Genomic DNA, 17,594 nt, shown 5'->3' with positions numbered 1-17,594 from the left:
ATTTGCATAATTAATCTACTCTATAATTTTTTTAATTTAATGATTGAACCTATGGAATATTATTTTTATAATTAGCTATTAATCTCGAGTAAATTAACTTCTTTTCTTCTCGACAATAAATCAAAGCATTATTTAAGGGCGATGTCGGGTACCATTTTTTAAATCATATCTACCAAAAAAAGGATGTTTAAAAATCTTTTCTAATCTTTGTACCTATCCCAAAAAATATAGATAAGTTTTGTATGAATAATATATCTACTATACTCAATGGTTTAAGGGATTCATCCATTGCATGTAGGGAAGGCCTAAAAATATCCAATTTTAATTCATATGTAATATCATTGGCATTGCGAAACTATTTGTAAAGATAAGATATAATAAGGTTGCTAGTTCTATGATGCATCTACTCTACTTGACAATTTTTTTTTGAATGATTTATATAAAATTGGTCTTCCACTTGTCAAGGAGGATCAAGAAACTAAAATGGAAATAAATTTTTGGTGGTAAAATTCACTACCATTTTGTGAGGCCAATATCCCCCTTTTTTTTCTATCATAATCTATATATAAATATTATAATGATTTCAAGTATTATATTGAAACTATTTAGTTACCGTGTTTATTTAAAGAAGGAAGAGGGTTCTTTCCATTTGGCAGAGAACCATCATGGAGAAATTGTACCATCTCTTCCTTTTGATCATTTTAGTGGTAATCATACCTTCATTAGTGCATGCTAATGTCAAAGAGGAACCTTCATACTGGGATAATGTATTACCATTTATTAATGATACATATTGGAAGGGAAAAGCAACAGATGCTGAAAAAGCAAACAACCTAGCTTATACACCTGACCCATACGCAGTCACCGGAAACATGGCTTCTAATGTTAGCGAGTGAGATTTGTTTAATTATAATATTTATTAATATGTTCAATTTAACGAAGGAATTTCATACCCCATCCGTTTTATTTCGATTTTTATTCTAATTGCAAAACCGCCTCCTTGTTTTCTCTATCTACCAACATAAAACTATACAAAAACACAAAGCATAGTGAAGACAAATAGAGAATTTTGCAATTTCATATGGAAAACAAAATAAAAATAGGAAACATTATCTCATAAAAAATAGACACTTGCGGTATGCTCAATGGTTATTATATATTGCACGTTTCTTTGTTTCTATCATGAAATTAGTTATAAGTCTGATATATCATATTCTAATAATTATTTGGTTTTATAAATAGGATGATAGTTGACGGCAATACAGGAAGAAGGAATCTGGTGGGGAAAAAATTAGGAAAAAACCGACCATGTTTTGCTACAAACCCCATGGACAGGTGTTGGAGGTGTGATCCTAATTGGGAAAAAAACCGCAAGAAGCTTGCAGATTGTGTGCAAGGTTTTGGAAGGAAGACTATTGGTGGAAAAGCCGGTCCTATCTATGTGGTAACTGATCCATCAGATAATGACATGCAAAATCCACTTCCAGGTACTCTTCGATATGCAGTTACAAGAAACAGACCTTTGTGGATCATCTTTGCTCATAGTATGGTGATTAGGCTCAACCAGGAACTCATAATGACAAGTGACAAGACCATTGATGGACGAGGATCTACCATTATCATTGCTAAAGGTGCTGGCTTAACTCTTCAATTCATCAGGAATGTGATAATCCATGGGATCAAAATTTTTGACATTCAGGTTGGTAGTGGGGGACTTATAAGAGATGCTGAGAACCATTTTGGTCTAAGAACTAAGAGTGATGGTGATGGAATTTCAATTTTTGGCTCCAGCAATATTTGGATTGACCATGTTTCCATGCGAAACTGCAAAGATGGGCTCATTGATGTCATTATGGGATCTACTGCTATTACCATTTCCAATTGCCATTTCACAGATCACAACGAGGTAATTAGTAAATTCGTAGATTTCTTGTACATGTTTATTCTTGTAAAAATAATTATTCATTAGTTTGAAATGAAATATATGACCTAATTTTTTTTTGTCTGTTTGTGTAAATATGGTGTATGTAGGCTATGTTGTTTGGTGCAAGTAATGACTATGATGGTGATAAGAAAATGCAGATTACACTTGCATTCAACCACTTTGGTAAGAGGTTAATCCAAAGAATGCCAAGGTGTAGATATGGTTTTATCCATGTGCTTAACAATGACTACACGCACTGGGAAATGTATGCAATTGGTGGTAGCCAAAATCCTACCATTATAAGTGAGGGTAACCGATTCATAGCCCCTAACAACCCCAATGCTAAACAGGTATGCATCTAATCACGAATTATGCTTAGCCATATTAATTTATGCTTTACATGTTCTAGTTGTGCATTGGTAAACATGTTTATTTGTTAAACTCTTAATATTAATATATTAAGAAAAATCTTAGAGTTCCCTATAAAATATTGTTTTTCTCCATTTTCCTTTCACTTGACATGATTTAAGAAAACAAATGAATAAAATTAAATTTATGAAACTAAAATGAAAACTTAGTCTCACATTATACTTTGGTGTTGAAGATAACAAAGAGGGATTACTCGCCGGAGTCAGTGTGGAAAAACTGGCAATGGAGATCAATCAACGATGTCTATATGAATGGAGCATTTTTCGTACAAGGAGGACCTACGCTGACTAACAGACCATTCTCAAAAAAGGACATGATCAAATCTAGGCCTGGAACTTATGTGAGAAGGCTTACTCGTTATTCCGGAAGCCTTAGATGCAGAAAGGGAAATCCTTGTTAGTCTTTCAAATATTCTTCTTGAAGTTAAAAATCATTAAGCATTAACATTCACTATAGCAGACAAGAATAAGAAAATGGTTTCATTGTTCATGTCTCTGCAATTCCTACTAGATCACATCCTTTCAAAGCCATTGTTTGTCTTGGGGACTTTGTAGAATTAATTAAAATTTTAGATACTCTAGATTGATTGTTAGTACTCGTAGGGTATTCAACTCTCTAGATTTATGTTTATACATTAATCATCCAATGCATTTATTGTAACACAATTATAAATACAAGTAGTGTAATTTAACTAAAGACACATAATTTACAAAATTATATACGGTATCCGTAACGATTCATCACATGGTTGCTCTAAATTTTACTATTGAATATATCTTATGTTCAACCATTGTTTATTCCCGTGCATGTCTTTATCCCCTCACCCCATTCATGTGAATAAAAAATGTTGACATTATTAAAAATATATGCAGTTAAGGTTACATTCTTTCTTTCTACATAAAGAATTTAGAATTGGATTTGAGTTACAAATTGCCACTTCTAATTTCGACGAGTATATGAAAAACTATCTAAGGGGTATTTAGGAGAAGCTTGAGCTCAATGATATGCGGGGGGAAGGTCCGACGAAGACCAAATAAACTCCCCTAATAATATACATAGACCACTAAACCAAAGAAACTATGATAATTTTTATTTCACCTAGTGTAACAAAAATATGAAAATAATATAGATTTTAATTTATTATTTTACACATAATAGGTCTATTAAAATAAATACAAAAGTCCATTACATTAAAACATAGTCATATTCATTAAAATAAGTACAAATTCATCCCAGCAGATTAATTTCCGCTATCAACCGCCAACTTCTAGCCACCACTATAATCAACCGTACATCAAAACTAGGGTTTTTAAGTAACACTTATTAATTAAGGATCTCGTCGTTAATATAATTTAAGAACTACACCGGTTCAATAAACTATTTCTAAATTTGTGAAGGTTGTTGTCTGAAACAACAAGAGTTTCCTTGAAGATCGTTAATGACTCTATCTCGATCTCAACGAGTGTCTTTGATGAGTAGCTACTGAATCTTGGAGATGGAGAAAGTGATGATGAGAAGAAGAAAACTAAGCTTCTCCTTAACCTATTTGTTGTCGAGCCTGCATCATTTCCATCACCATCATGATGACACTATTTTCTTTCATTCACTCTATGTAATGATTGAAAATAAATAGCGAACTATTGTGGTTGATTTTTGCATATAATTTTGTTTTTATTACAACTTACGATTGTGGTACATTTTATCATTTAGTGGAATAAATATTGGACATCAGATGAAGAAACGAAAAAAGAGATTCTCCGTTGAACTTGTTATGTCAAATAAAATTTTATATTTGAGCTATTTGTGGAATTATATATATATATATATATATATATATATATATATATATATATATATATATATATATATATATATATATATATATATATATATATATATATATCATGTTTCTCAAAATATGTGTTCTCTATGCAGGATAGTGAAGTTGTAATCTTTTTATAGGGTATAACTTCACTACCCTACAAAAAATTAAGGTAATTTTACCCATCTTACTTATCTTAAATATAATGGTCAAAGTATTATGCCACTTGTGATATCATTAGAAAATTTATAACTCTTAATTCTAGTAATATAATGTTTTTAATTATAAAATTATCCATTCTCTAAGGAAATTATTTCTCACATTTTTATTGTTCATGCTATTCAGTGGACCATCTAGGCCTGATACGGGAAGGTGGTGTAATAGCCCTGCATCCCCAAATTTTGTCTATTTCAATCCTATTTTGAGTAGTTGGACGTGTTTCACATCGTACAATATGAGTGAAAGAGTATGCGCGAGTTAATTGGAAGATACTACTTTGGAAATTCACTAGGTTTCCTTAATTCAATATACGATACCAGAAGAGGTAATGAGAAGTACATGCATTAAGAGTTGTATGCAAGATCGAGATAGGTTATGTGAGCCAAAATCCTCGATGCACATATGTATCAATGTAGTGCTTTGCATTACGGTTGTTGGGTAAACCAATCAGTGATTTATATTATTCTTAGAGTAAATATCTAGTGGTCACCTAATTAGGATAGTAATGAAATCCTAATAATGTGTTAATTGGTTCTTGCCTAAAGGAAAATTTGGTAAGTGAGGAAACCGTAGGTCGAGTGTGTAATCTGATGTTGAGAAATTTCCAAGTTATGGACTGAAATATGAAGGAGATGAATACTAATTTGGCCAATATGGTAGTTCATAAATGGGATATTAAGGAACCTCTATAGTGTGATTTCCTCAGTCTTTCTCCTACAGGATATTAAGAAATCTCGTAGTGGGATTTCCTTAGTGTTTTCTCCTGTAGGGTATTAAGCAGTCACTATAGTGGAATTTCCTCTGTCTCCCTCCTACAGGATATTAAGGAATCCCCGTAATGGGATCTCTCTATCTTTCTCCTGTAGGATTCTCATGTGGGATATTATGGAAGCTCTGTAACGAGATTTCTTTAGTCAACACTTTAAAGTAAGTTCCAATATAGGATATTAAGGAATCTCCATAGGGGGATCTCCTCAATCATTCGGCAAGATACTAAGGGAATCTCTATAATATGATTCATGTGTCTTTATCCTGTAGGATATTAGGGAACTTCCATGATGGAACCTTCCCTTCTCTATCCTTAAAGGAAGATGATTAGTTGTATTGTAGAGTTGATACAACACAGTGATGCATTTGTAATCTCCCATTGTTCTATAAGGAAAGAAGGGACTTATCATGTAAAACTTCACATGTGATAAGAAGCGATGTATGCTTCGGCGTTTATTTTCCTAATCAAAGTAAGAGTGTGTAATACTGATAGACCGATTAAGGATAATTTACCTTGTAGAGCCGAGCGGACTCGACATGTAGTCTATAACTCATTGGGTTTTAGTAATCTCACCCCATTATATTGTATATGTTTCAGGTATTATGTATTTGTTTTGGATATCATGTATTTGGTCATCTACTTGGATGAATATTTTATACTTGTATAGGATTATAGTATTATCTAGATGCTTATGCATGCTTTAAGTACCAATATTTAATGCCACATATGTACTATTCTAGACATGCATGTATGAGGTGTTACAATATATATATATATATATATATATATATATATATATATATATATATATATATATATATATATATATATATATAAAGAAAAAAGGAAATATTAATAATATAAAATATAAATTTCTGTAGTTTGCACTAGAAATGACAATGATGGATAACATTGAACTGCAACAAGCTTGAGTTTTTTTTTGTGTGGTGTCATATGGTGAACTGACTTTGATGTGTTTTTGCTTTGGGAAAGCAAATGTCGCGGATAGCAAGAGTCGCCACCGACTTTTCTTTTATCCAATAAGGAAAGGTGGAAAAGAACAGGAAAGACCTTAATTAGATTTTGGGTTCGGGAGGTACATTATACAAAGGGAAGGTGTTAGCACCCTTTGTATCCATGGTTATCCATGGGCTCTTAATTGCGTGATCACTTATGTTTGTCTGAAAAGTGTTTGTGAATTGCTTAAAAAATGTTTTGAAAAGAGAGCTTAACTTTGTAATGATTCTCGTACGAATGTATACAAAGTGTTTATCTCGTTTAAATTTTGAAAGTTGTTTAGAAAAATATAACTCGGTAATGATTCTAGTATGAATGTATACCAAGTGGTGATTTTCTAAAAGATGTTTTGAAAGGTGTGAGGTGTGAAAAATGTTTTAGGTTGTGAGTCAGCATTTAAGGGTTATACCTACCCAAGGCCTTTATGGGCATTTCCTATCCTTATGAGGGTAAAATTGTCCTTACTATTGAGAAGTAAGTAGTCTTACCCTTTGGATGTAAAAGGGTCATCGTAGGGTCATCGATTGGTCATTGAAGGCAACATTTGTAAGGATACCTTAGCATTCGGAGGGACAATCATCATTTAACCGTAGGCTAAAACGAAGGGTCATCGAGGGACAAAATCATATATTCGCAGGCAACATCCGAGGGACTATGATTTATTTTATAGGGACGTGATGATTTAACCGAAGGGTCTTTGCTAGGTGTATCCCCACATTCGCGGGACATGACCGTAATACCGTAATATCGTAAGGCAACAAAGAGAGGTCCAAGATCACATATTCAAAGGCAATATTTTACAATCGATTAGGTAATTGTAATCAATTAGGTAATTAGGTCCATATTAATTAAGTAATTAGGATGAATCTCCACATTAAAATCAATTAAGTAAATAGGATGAATCTCCACATTAAAATCAATTAAGTAAATAGGATGAATCTCCACAAGGGTATCCCACAAATAAAGTGGGATACCTAGCAAGCTGCCCTCTTCGGGAGTATGTGAGTCCTTACAATATTCAGGAAACAGGTCAGAATACCAAATGGGGGTGCAATCGAGGATTACACCGCAAAAGAAACACAGCAGTAGGAATGTCCGGCAAAATAACGCATGATTAAAATAGAACAGATCAGATAAACATAGAACAGAATAGTCAAAATATTAGCGACTGTCACGTTCGCCTCTGCCTCGCCTAGCGAAGACTTAGCGAATACTCGCTTCATGCTCGCTTAGCGATGTGCTAGCGAGCGGCTGCGGGTTTTGAATTTCAGAACAGTACGATCTCAGCATGCTGCACGCCTTATGGCATTCAATTACAGAAATAACATGGTCAAACATTCGGGATATTCAGGCACATTTAAACTCACATGCAAACTCTAATTACATATCCAGAAATTCAATCATGATGCATTATGTATTGAGATTACAGATTGGAAGCATAAAACAGTAGTGATGCGCAAACCTGTTTGCAATTGAATTGCAACGTCGAATTGGCCGGTCACTTTTATTATCGGATTGAGTCGGGTGGAGGTAACCTTTGTGCAGATGAGTTGCCTTCAGGGTTTCCTTTAGGGTTGCTCTGAATTCTCTTGGTTAGCCTCCAAGGTTTGATTGCTAGGGTTCCGGTTCGTCTCCTTCTGTTGTTTTCCTTCCGTTTTCATTCCCCTTTTCCTGACTGAAATGTTGGTATTTATAATGGTTTGTTGTGACCTAATGGGCTCAGAATGAAGCCCAGAATTTTCTGGTATTCGCAAGCTTCGCTAGGCGAGTATTGTAGCGAAGGGTTCGCTAGGCGAAGGATTTGCTCGCCTAGCGAGCATGCCAGTTTGGGCCATTTTCTGGATTGGGCCATTTGTGAGCTGGGTCTTCGCTCCTTTAAGGTCAATGTCTTGAACAATAAGTTGTAGTGCCTTGAAAAATGCCTTGTAATATTTGCGAGAAAATTTTGGGGTATGACAGCTGCCCCTGTTCAATATTCTTAAACCGAGAGGGTTAGAATGCTATGTATGCCATTCGTGGTCTGGAGGTGGAAGATTATTGAACACTTAGAATGCCCCAAAAATTTGCACTTGTTAATTAAAAGTTAGTCTTGATGAAGATGGGCTTAAAGATGCCCTCCAGGAAGCTTGATGATGAGAGCTTCGGAGTGCGTCGTACATTAGACGATATCTGAAGACATGGGTGTTATACCGGGTCATTCGCTAGACCGTATCGTGAGTCCTCCCTTGTCGACTTCGCTGGGGAGTCAGAGTGCGTTATACGCTGCTGGGGATAAGGGATCAGAATGGACCATACGCTAGACCATATCTGAATAGCATAGTGAGTTGTCCATTAGGCGGATGACTTTGCTGGGGAGGAAAAATCAGAATGGATCGTACGCTAGATCGTATCTAAGTTGCGGAATGAGCCGTTCGTTAGGCTGTATCTGACGAAGGTAGAATCAGAATGGATCGTACGCTAGATCGTATCTGAGTTGAAGATCCAAATGGGTCGTACGTTAGACCGTATTGGAGTTGCAGAATGAGTCGTATGTTAGGCTGTATCTGACGAAGGTAGAATCAGAATGGATCGTACGCTAGATCGTATCTGAGTTGCATAATGAGTCGTACGTTAGGCTGTATCTGAAGAAGACAGTAGTCGTACGCTAGACTACACCCCGGAATGTACCATGCGCTGGGCAGCATCTAAGGATTTGAGGGTCCAACTGGGTCGTACATTAGACCGTATTGGAGTAGTTGAAGGTCAGAATGGATCGTACGTTAGATCGTATCTGAGTTGAAGGAGTCATATGTTGAGCTGAATCAGAGTGAACCGTACGCCAAGCTATATCTGATAGTATTTGTATATGTTGTATTTGCAATGAATATCTGGGGTGTATTTGAATCTTGACTGTAATTGATAAAGATGTCCGTCTGAATGGACCTTTGTTTTGACTGTATCAGGAGGATAATTAACCTGAAAAATAAAGTTAGCTTCATGCCATGTCATGATGCATGAGATGTTTTATGCTTATGAAAATAAATGCGAACAATGTATGCATGCGTATGCTGTGAAATGATGTAATGAATGAATTATGCATCTGAAAAGTTTTTCCTGGCGACTCCCTGGGGAAAATAAATCCCCATCTTCTGGTTGGAGATGCTTGTATTGATGACCCTTTCTTAGCTGGGGATACTTGATTTCTGTCTGGTGGTAGAGATATTCAACAGAGTCTGGTTGGGGGATGGAAGAGATGATTCGTCTGTTTAGCGATGCCAACCTCTTCTGGGAAATAGCTGTTTTTGTTGGGGAATGGAATTAGCGACCGGATTCGTTGGAACGCATGGTGAGACCTTCTCCTCGATCCTGAAGTCTTTTGTAATCGCTATTTCCGTTTTATGCATGTATTTTTGATAAACATATTAATTCAACTTAAATCAATGGACGTTTACGCAAACAAAACAGAAAAAGTAAGGCAAAAGCATCTTTTTGGAAATAAAATTGTATTGAGTTTGAAAGAGGGCCTATAAACAGGCCATTTGTGTACAAAGAGACAGAAATCCTAGTAAGAGGAAATCGTCGAGAACATAAAGAAAAAGCTATGAAGGAAAAGTCCTATCGATTTTAATTCTGCTACTGTCATTATGTCTTCAAGCATCTCATCTCCTGCCGTCGGATAGAAGTGATTGGCTTGTTCAGTCCCTTGAACTTGGATGAAGCGGTCTGAGAACGGGACATAGTCATACGCTTTTAATCCCTAATTTTTGCCTGGACCACCTTTTCAGGTTTTCAATCCACCAGGATACCCCTTTTTTTTGCCCAAGTCGCCTTTTCAGGTTTTCGACTCGTCGGGTGTACATTTTTATATGTTTATCCCTAATTTTTGCCCGAACCCTTTTGGTTCGCCGGGATGCCCTTACTTTTGCCTAGGTACGTCGACCTAGCGGGTCTCTTTTACGCGTAGTATTTTTTGACTATGTCTGCGTTCACGGGATGTGGGAAGTCTTCGCCATCCATCGTAGCAAGTATCATGGCTCCACCAGAGAATACCTTCTTAACTACAAATGGCCCTTCGTATGTGGGGGTCCATTTGCCTCTGGGATCACCTTGTGGTAGAATGATACGCTTGATCACCAAGTCGCCAATTTGATACACCTGTCTCTTGACCTTTTTGTTAAATGCCTGGGTCATGCGCTTCTGATATATCTGCCCATGACAAACAGCCGCAAGTCTCTTTTCATCAATCAAATTTATCTGATTGAGTCGAGTTTGAATCCATTCATCCTCATCTAAACCTGCCTCTTTCATGATTCTTAGAGAGGGAATCTGAACTTCCACCGGTAAGACGGCTTCCATTCCGTAGACTAAAGAGAAAGGAGTTGCCCCTGTCGAAGTGCGTACTGAAGTGCGATAACCATGAAGAGCAAATGGTAATATCTCATGCCAGTCTTTGTACGTTACTGTCATCTTTTGTATGATCTTCTTGATATTCTTATTAGCAGCCTCCACGGCGCCGTTCATCTTTGGCCGGTATGGAGAAAAGTTATGGTGTTTTATTTTGAACTGCGTGCAGAGTTCAGTAATCATCTTGTTGTTCAAATTAGTGCCATTATCAGTGATAACTCTTTCGGGGATGCCATATCGACAAATGAGATTATTCTTGATGAATCGTGCCACCACATTCTTAGTGACAGAAGCAAATGAGGCTGCCTCTACCCACTTTGTAAAGTAGTCAATAGCCACGAGGATGAAACGATGTCCATTAGAAGCAGTAGGTTTAATCTCTCCGATCATATCAATGCCCCACATTGCAAAGGGCCAAGGGGCTGTCAACACGTTTAATGGGGCAGGAGGCACATGTACTTTGTCCGCATAGATCTGGCACTTGTGACAAGTTCTGGAGTGATGGTGGCAATCAACTTCCATGGTAGACCAATAATACCCTGATCTCAGAATCTTCTTGGCCATTATATGTCCACTAGAGTGAGTCCCAAAAATACCGTCATGCATGTCTTCCATAATCTTTTCTGCTTCCTTTTTATCCACACAACGAAGCAAAGTCGAATCATGATTACGTTTGTATAATATTCCATTACTCAAAAAGAATTTAGCGGAGAACTTCCTCAGGAATTTTCTATCATTGATGGACGCCCCTTCAGGGTATTCCTGAGCTTCTAAATATCTTTTTACTTCGTGGAACCAAGGTTTCTCTTCTACTTCAGAAGCGTTAAGTTCATAACAATATGCTGGTTCATCTAGTCGTTCAATGGTGATCCTGGGAGCTTCATTGTCCCATCTGACTCTGAACATAGATGACATGGTGGCCAAGCCGTCTGCCAACTGATTCTCCTCTCGTGGAATATGTTCGAATGTAATCTCTTCAAAGTATGGGATTAATGTCAACACCCGCTCTCGATAAGGGATGAGATTCGGATGTTTAGTGTCCCATGCTCCTTTGATCTGACTGATTACCAAAGCTGAGTCTCCGTACACACTCAAAAACTTGATTCTCAGGTCTATATCAGCTCTGAGTCCCAAAATACATGCTTCATACTCAGCCATATTATTGGTACAATCGAAACATAGTCTAGCAGTGAAAGGCGTATGACAACCCTTGGGGGAAACGATTACAACACCAACACCATTGCCCAATGCATTAGAAGATCCATCAAAAACCATAGTCCATCGGGATCCCGGTTCGGGTCCTTCATCCGATCCAGGTTATTCATAATCATTAACAAGCATGACATCCTCATCTGGGAACTCAAAATTCATAGATTGGTAATCATCCACTGCTTGATGAGCCAAATGATCGGCCAGCACGCTTCCTTTGATTTCTTTCTGGGTAGTATACTGGATATCATACTCTGTTAAAATCATCTGCCATCTCGCTATTCTTCCGGAGAGGGCAGGTTTCTCAAATATGTATTTGATGGGATCCATCTTAGAAATCAACAAAGTGGTATGATTCAACATATACTGTCTTAGTCGGCGAGCAGCCCAGGCCAAAGCATAGCAAGTTCTCTCGAGCAGTGAGTATTTTGTTTCACAGTCGGTAAACGTTTTGCTAAGGTAGTATATGGCATGCTCTTTTCGACCAGACTCGTCATGTTGCCCCAACACGCACCCCATTGAATTTTCTAACACGGTTAAATACATGATTAGAGGTCTTCCTTCAACTGGTGGTATCAGGATCGGAGGTTCCTGGAGATACTTCTTGATTTTGTCAAAAGCTTCTTGACATTCGTCATTCCATATCATCTCTTGATTATTCCTCAGTAGTTTGAAAATGGGTTTGCAGGTAGCAGTTAAATGGGAGATAAACCGGGCGATGTAATTCAAACGTCCCAAGAAACCTCTGACTTCCTTATCTGTACGGGGTACTGGCATTTCTTGAATAGCTCTCGCCTTAGCCGGGTCGACCTCAATTCCTTTACCACTGACGATAAATCCCAAGAGTTTACCGGATCTTACTCCAAAGGTGCATTTGTTCGGGTTCAATCTCAGCTTGTATTTCTTCAACCACTCAAACAGTTTGTACAAATGATCGAGATGTTCTTCTTCAGTATGAGATCTGGCTATCATGTCATCCACATATACTTCTATTTCATGATGAATCATATCATGGAAAAAAACCACCATAGCCCACTGGTATGTTGCCCCGGCGTTCTTTAAACCGAATGGCATTACTTTGTAACAGAAAGTGCCCCATTGCGTCACAAACGTAGTTTTCTCCATGTCTTCAGGTGCCATCTTAATCTGGTTATAACCCGAGAATCCATCCATGAAGGAGAATACTTTGTGTTGAGCGGTATTGTCTACCAGAACATCAATGTGCGGGAGTGGAAAGTCATCTTTGGGACTCGCTTTATTCAGATCTCTGTAATCTACGCACATTCGCACCTTACCATCCTTCTTCGGCACTGGTACCACATTAGCAACCCATTGAGGATAAGAAGTAACGGCTAGAAAACCGGCATTAAATTGTTTCATAACTCCGGCTTTGATTTTCTCAGATATTTCAGGACGCATGCGGCGAACCTTTTGCTTAACAGGACGACAATCTTCCTTCATTGGCAAACAATGCACTACTATATCAGTATCCAATCCTGGCATGTCTTCATAAGACCAAGCAAAAATCTCCATATAGTCATGTAACATCTGAATCAATCTTTCCTTGACACTGTCTCCCAAGCCCGTTCCTATTTTGACTTCTCTCTTGTCCACTTCAGTACCCAGGTTTACAATTTCGATTGACTCTTCATGCGGCTGTATAGTCCTTTCTTCTTGCAGTAACAGTCTGGCAAGTTCTCCAGGTACTTCACAATCTTCCTCACTTCCATCCTCGGCTTGGTAGATCGGATTTTCAAAGTCATAATGAACAGTAGTAGAACTGTTATCAACAGGATCTAGAGTGGGTATGGATCTGCAATTCGTTACGTGAGTGTGTGTAAGAAAACATAGCTTTTTTGGAAGATGACCGGAAAGATAAAGAGTGCAATATTTGAATGCAAAAAGTCCATTGATTTATTGAATATGAATATGCTTATGAAAATGAAAAAACCCTTAACAAATTAGCTATTGTGCCCCGGGCATAGACACAATGCTTTAAGAAGTTCAATTGTAAAAACTAAAAAATTTGCAACATTAAAATAGACAATAACAATTACTCCTGACTAAAGGAAATCGGGATAGTGTCTTCATCCTTCCAATTATTGAGTCCGTCACCAATTGTTGGGAAAATCCAACTATCCAGGTCGGAATCGCTATCAGCATCTTCTACAGCATTAATCTGATCTTTGACCATCCTTTCAGAGTTAAATCCTAGACCAGACTTGTCAGACTTGTATGGTACGTTGATCAGTTGACCCCAACCAGTACGACCATCATTTTCAACCACGGCTTGAGCGTCCTTCAGAGAAATCATGGCAGGAGGAGCACGAATAACCTTGGGCACAAGGGGAGTCGGCTTAAGGACAGGACTGGGCGGGTGAACCATTTCAAATGACTGAGTGGGAGTCTCAAAGAATTCGCCATCCATCTCAGCGTATCCGAAGGCCTGCACACTACTGACAATGTACTCTTCTTCTCCACACACCGTGACAATCTTACCCTCTATTGGATACTTCAGCTTTTGATGGAGAGATGAAGCTACGGCACTTGCCTCATGAATCCAAGGGCGTCCCAGCAAGCATGAATAGGCAGGACGGATGTTCATCACGTGAAAGGTAGTGTTGAAGACTTGAGGTCCTATCTTGATAGGGAGAACCACTTTACCATGGACAACACTTTTTGCACCGTCGTACGCACGCACCACAGTATCACTAGGTTTCAATTCGATGCTCTTACAGTCAAGTTTATCGAGCACAGCTGTCGGCAGCACATTCAAAGAAGAGTCGTTGTCGATCAATACGTGAGATAAGGTGATCCCTTCACACTCAATGGAGATATGCAGAGCTCTATTGTGATTCTTTCCTGCTGGTGTCAGATCAGCATCGGAAAAGCCTAAGCCATTGTCAACAGTCAGGTTAGCAACATAGTTTTCGAACTGATCGACGGAGGTCTCCTGAGGTACACGAGCAGTCTTCAAGAATTTTATCAACGCTTTGGCATGAGATTCAGAAGATAATAACAAGGATAACATCGAGATCTTAGACGGAGTATGCCCCAGCTGTTCTACCACATCAAAATCACTCTTACGGATGATTTTCAGCATTTCCTCCACTTCCTGCTTGGCAACATCTTCAGTAGTAACTTCGACTGGTGTCTTCGACTGAGCAGGGTTGATCGCTGGTTCCTTTCCTCGAGTTTCAGGGGCGGGAGGTGAGATTTCTGGAGAGAAGATCCTTCCACTTCGAGTAACTTTACTAGTCCCAACAATGTCATTAAGATTAGCAGAATTACCAACTTGCTTTACGCCATGGATGTAAACATCACCTCCATAATGCCACGGAATGGCTTTGCCGGAGGAATACGGTACTGGGCCAGGTGCAGTGATGATTAGGGGAGCTACCTTGGGCTCAGCAGTAATCTTCACAGGTGCTCTGGTAGCGGTAATCTTCACTGGAACTTTGGACCTAGCAATCACGGATATTTCTTCAGTAGGGTTTTCCACCTTAGGAACCTTTTCGAAGAGAATTGTGCGATCATCCATCAGCCGTTGAATACCATTCCTCAACTTCAAGCACTCGTTGGGTCGGAGTACACAGCGATCGCAATTTTTAGCACAACCTGGAAATAAACCAGCTTGCAATAAATTCTTCTTGATGATTAGGAGAGGAGATGTTAAATCAGCTACATTAGAAATGTGAGAATTGTCATCCACAGCGTTAACAGTCTTGTCATGGTTAGGCATAGGTGCAGTGATGACATTAGGAGTCCCTGGAGGATCAAATTCAATTTCACCAGCGTCGATCATATCCTGAATCTTATTCTTCAACGACCAACAATCGTTTGTATCATGCCCGGGACTATCGGAGTGATATGCACACCTGGCATTGGGATTATAACGAGAAGAAGTAGTGTTGGGATTCGTAGGAGGATCTCTGAGGGTAATCAAATTTGCTTTTAGCATACCCTGCAGTGCCTGTGCTAAAGTCATATTGATCTTGGTAAACTGCCTCCTTGGCCTGTCTTGTCTGTGCTGGAAGTTTTGAGATGGCGGTGCTGCAATCGTAACTGCTCCAATGGTATGGTCACGATTTTTCTTGTTACGACCCTTTTGACCGTACACAACATTTGATTCGTTCCTCCCCTGGTAGGACCTTTTGGTGCTTGCAGAGGTAGTCGCCTGTATCTTTCCACTTCGAATGCCGCTTTCAACACGTTCACCTGTCAATATAAGCTCAGTGAAACCCGATGAAGAACTTCCCAGTAGATGGCTGTAGAATGGACCAGTCAGTGTGCCCATGAACATGTCCACTAATTCTCGATCAGTCATAGGGGGCTTGACTCTGCCAGCCAAATCTCTCCATTTTTGAGCATATTCTTTGAAGCTTTCTTTAGATCCCATAGTCATATTCTGCAACTGTAGCCGAGTAGGCGCCAATTCAGAATTGTACTGGTAGTGCTTGTAGAAAGTTGTCGCTAAATCAGTCCAGGTGCAGATGTTAGAGCTTTCGAGCTGATAATACCATTCCAATTGTGTGCCAGATAGACTCTCTTGGAAGAAATGGATCCATAACTTCCTATCCGTGGTATACGGCTGAATCTTTCTCACATAAGCTCTCAGATGCATCTGAGGACAAGACGCACCATCGTACTTAGTGAAAGTGGGGATCTTGAATTTGCGAGGAATGACCACATCAGAGACCAGTCCCAAGCTTTCGAAATCCAGACCGGGCGCCTTCTGACCCTCCATAGCTAGCATACGTTCTTCCAGCAACTTGTACTTGCCATCTCTTGGAGAGTACTGTTCATTCTCATAATCTTCATCGTCGTCCTTAGAGTTGAAGAGATCAACATCCTCTTCTCCTGAATCATTTTCTGTCTCCTCTTCTTGATCCTTCAGTTCTTCCTGCCCCTTGGATAAGCTCAGCATCATCTCCTGGAATTGAGCATTCTGAGCCTGGAGATCTTTGACAGTTTGCTCGAGAGCCATTTTTCTGTTTGCAAGGAAGATCGTGAGAATATAGATCCTTTAGAATACCTGTTATGCAATGTTATGTCATGCTATGCAATGTATGAAATGTTTTCAAGGACTTTTGGAATTTAACTTTGCGTAAACCACCAAAAAGAGGGGAACTTTTATTAATAATTTCTTTAATCAATGTTCATTCCAAAAAGGAAATAATAAAAATACAATGAAAGCTCAAGTCTCCCAGGGACGGCTTCTTTTTGGACGAAGATATGTATTGAGTCTTCGTTCCTCATTAAGCTGGCTGGTGAGCTCTAATACTTTCTTCCTTTCTGCAACGAACTGAGTCTCAAAAGTATCCCTTTCCTCTCTCAACTGGATCCAGGATCTCTTTAACTCTTCAACATCGGTAGGCATATCTGGATAAGGAATGATCTGAGGAGTACCTCCTTCAACTTCTGGTTCAACAATCAGCGGTCCGACTGCAAGGTATGGCATGACGAGTTCACGAGCTCTGGCGCGTACCCATCTGAGATAAGGTTCCATGGGAATAGAGTTTTTCTGTCCTAAAGTGCTTCTTTTCACCATGCCCCAGGCTCGTACAAATCTCTGACGGAGACCTTGGGAATCAGTGTCATAATCAAACACAGTGCCTTGAATAATTCTTTCATGTGGATCCTCTCTTCGAGCATACCCCAACTGGCGTAGGGCTAAAGCTGGGTTATAAGTAATACCTCCTCTTATCCCCAGGAGTGGTACGTTAGAGAATTCTCCACAACGGTCAATGATGATAACATTTTCTTTGAGATGAGGACACCAACGGATGTCTGAATGGGAGAGCGACATTATCCTTTGAGAC

The 17,594-nt window shown here is 38.8% G+C and overlaps 1 protein-coding gene across 1 annotated transcript; it reads left to right on the top strand.

Moving 5' to 3' along the window:
* The first annotated feature begins 644 nt into the window (after positions 1 to 644).
* LOC127119568 (pectate lyase) lies at positions 645 to 2,972 on the top strand. Its single transcript, XM_051049824.1, has 4 exons — positions 645 to 892; positions 1,243 to 1,906; positions 2,032 to 2,274; positions 2,529 to 2,972. The coding sequence occupies exons 1-4, from the start codon at positions 666 to 668 to the stop codon at positions 2,751 to 2,753; spliced, it is 1,359 nt and encodes a 452-aa protein (XP_050905781.1). The 5' UTR covers positions 645 to 665; the 3' UTR covers positions 2,754 to 2,972.
* The last annotated feature ends 14,622 nt before the right edge of the window (positions 2,973 to 17,594 follow it).

The sequence above is a fragment of the Lathyrus oleraceus genome, chromosome 2, assembly GCF_024323335.1.
Source record: "Lathyrus oleraceus cultivar Zhongwan6 chromosome 2, CAAS_Psat_ZW6_1.0, whole genome shotgun sequence".
Classification (NCBI taxonomy): domain Eukaryota; kingdom Viridiplantae; phylum Streptophyta; class Magnoliopsida; order Fabales; family Fabaceae; genus Lathyrus; species Lathyrus oleraceus.
Note: the sequence above shows the minus strand (reverse complement) of the source record. Positions and strands in the feature narration are given on the sequence as shown.

Bases quoted from the DNA above. Each gene is read 5' to 3' on its own strand.
- LOC127119568 (XM_051049824.1), top strand. From the start codon at position 666: ATGGAGAAATTGTACCATCTCTTCCTTTTGATCATTTTAGTGGTAATC. The intron at 893-1,242 runs GTGAGATTTGTT...TTTTATAAATAG, and splicing joins ATGGCTTCTAATGTTAGCGA to GATGATAGTTGACGGCAATA. The intron at 2,275-2,528 runs GTATGCATCTAA...TTGGTGTTGAAG, and splicing joins ACAACCCCAATGCTAAACAG to ATAACAAAGAGGGATTACTC.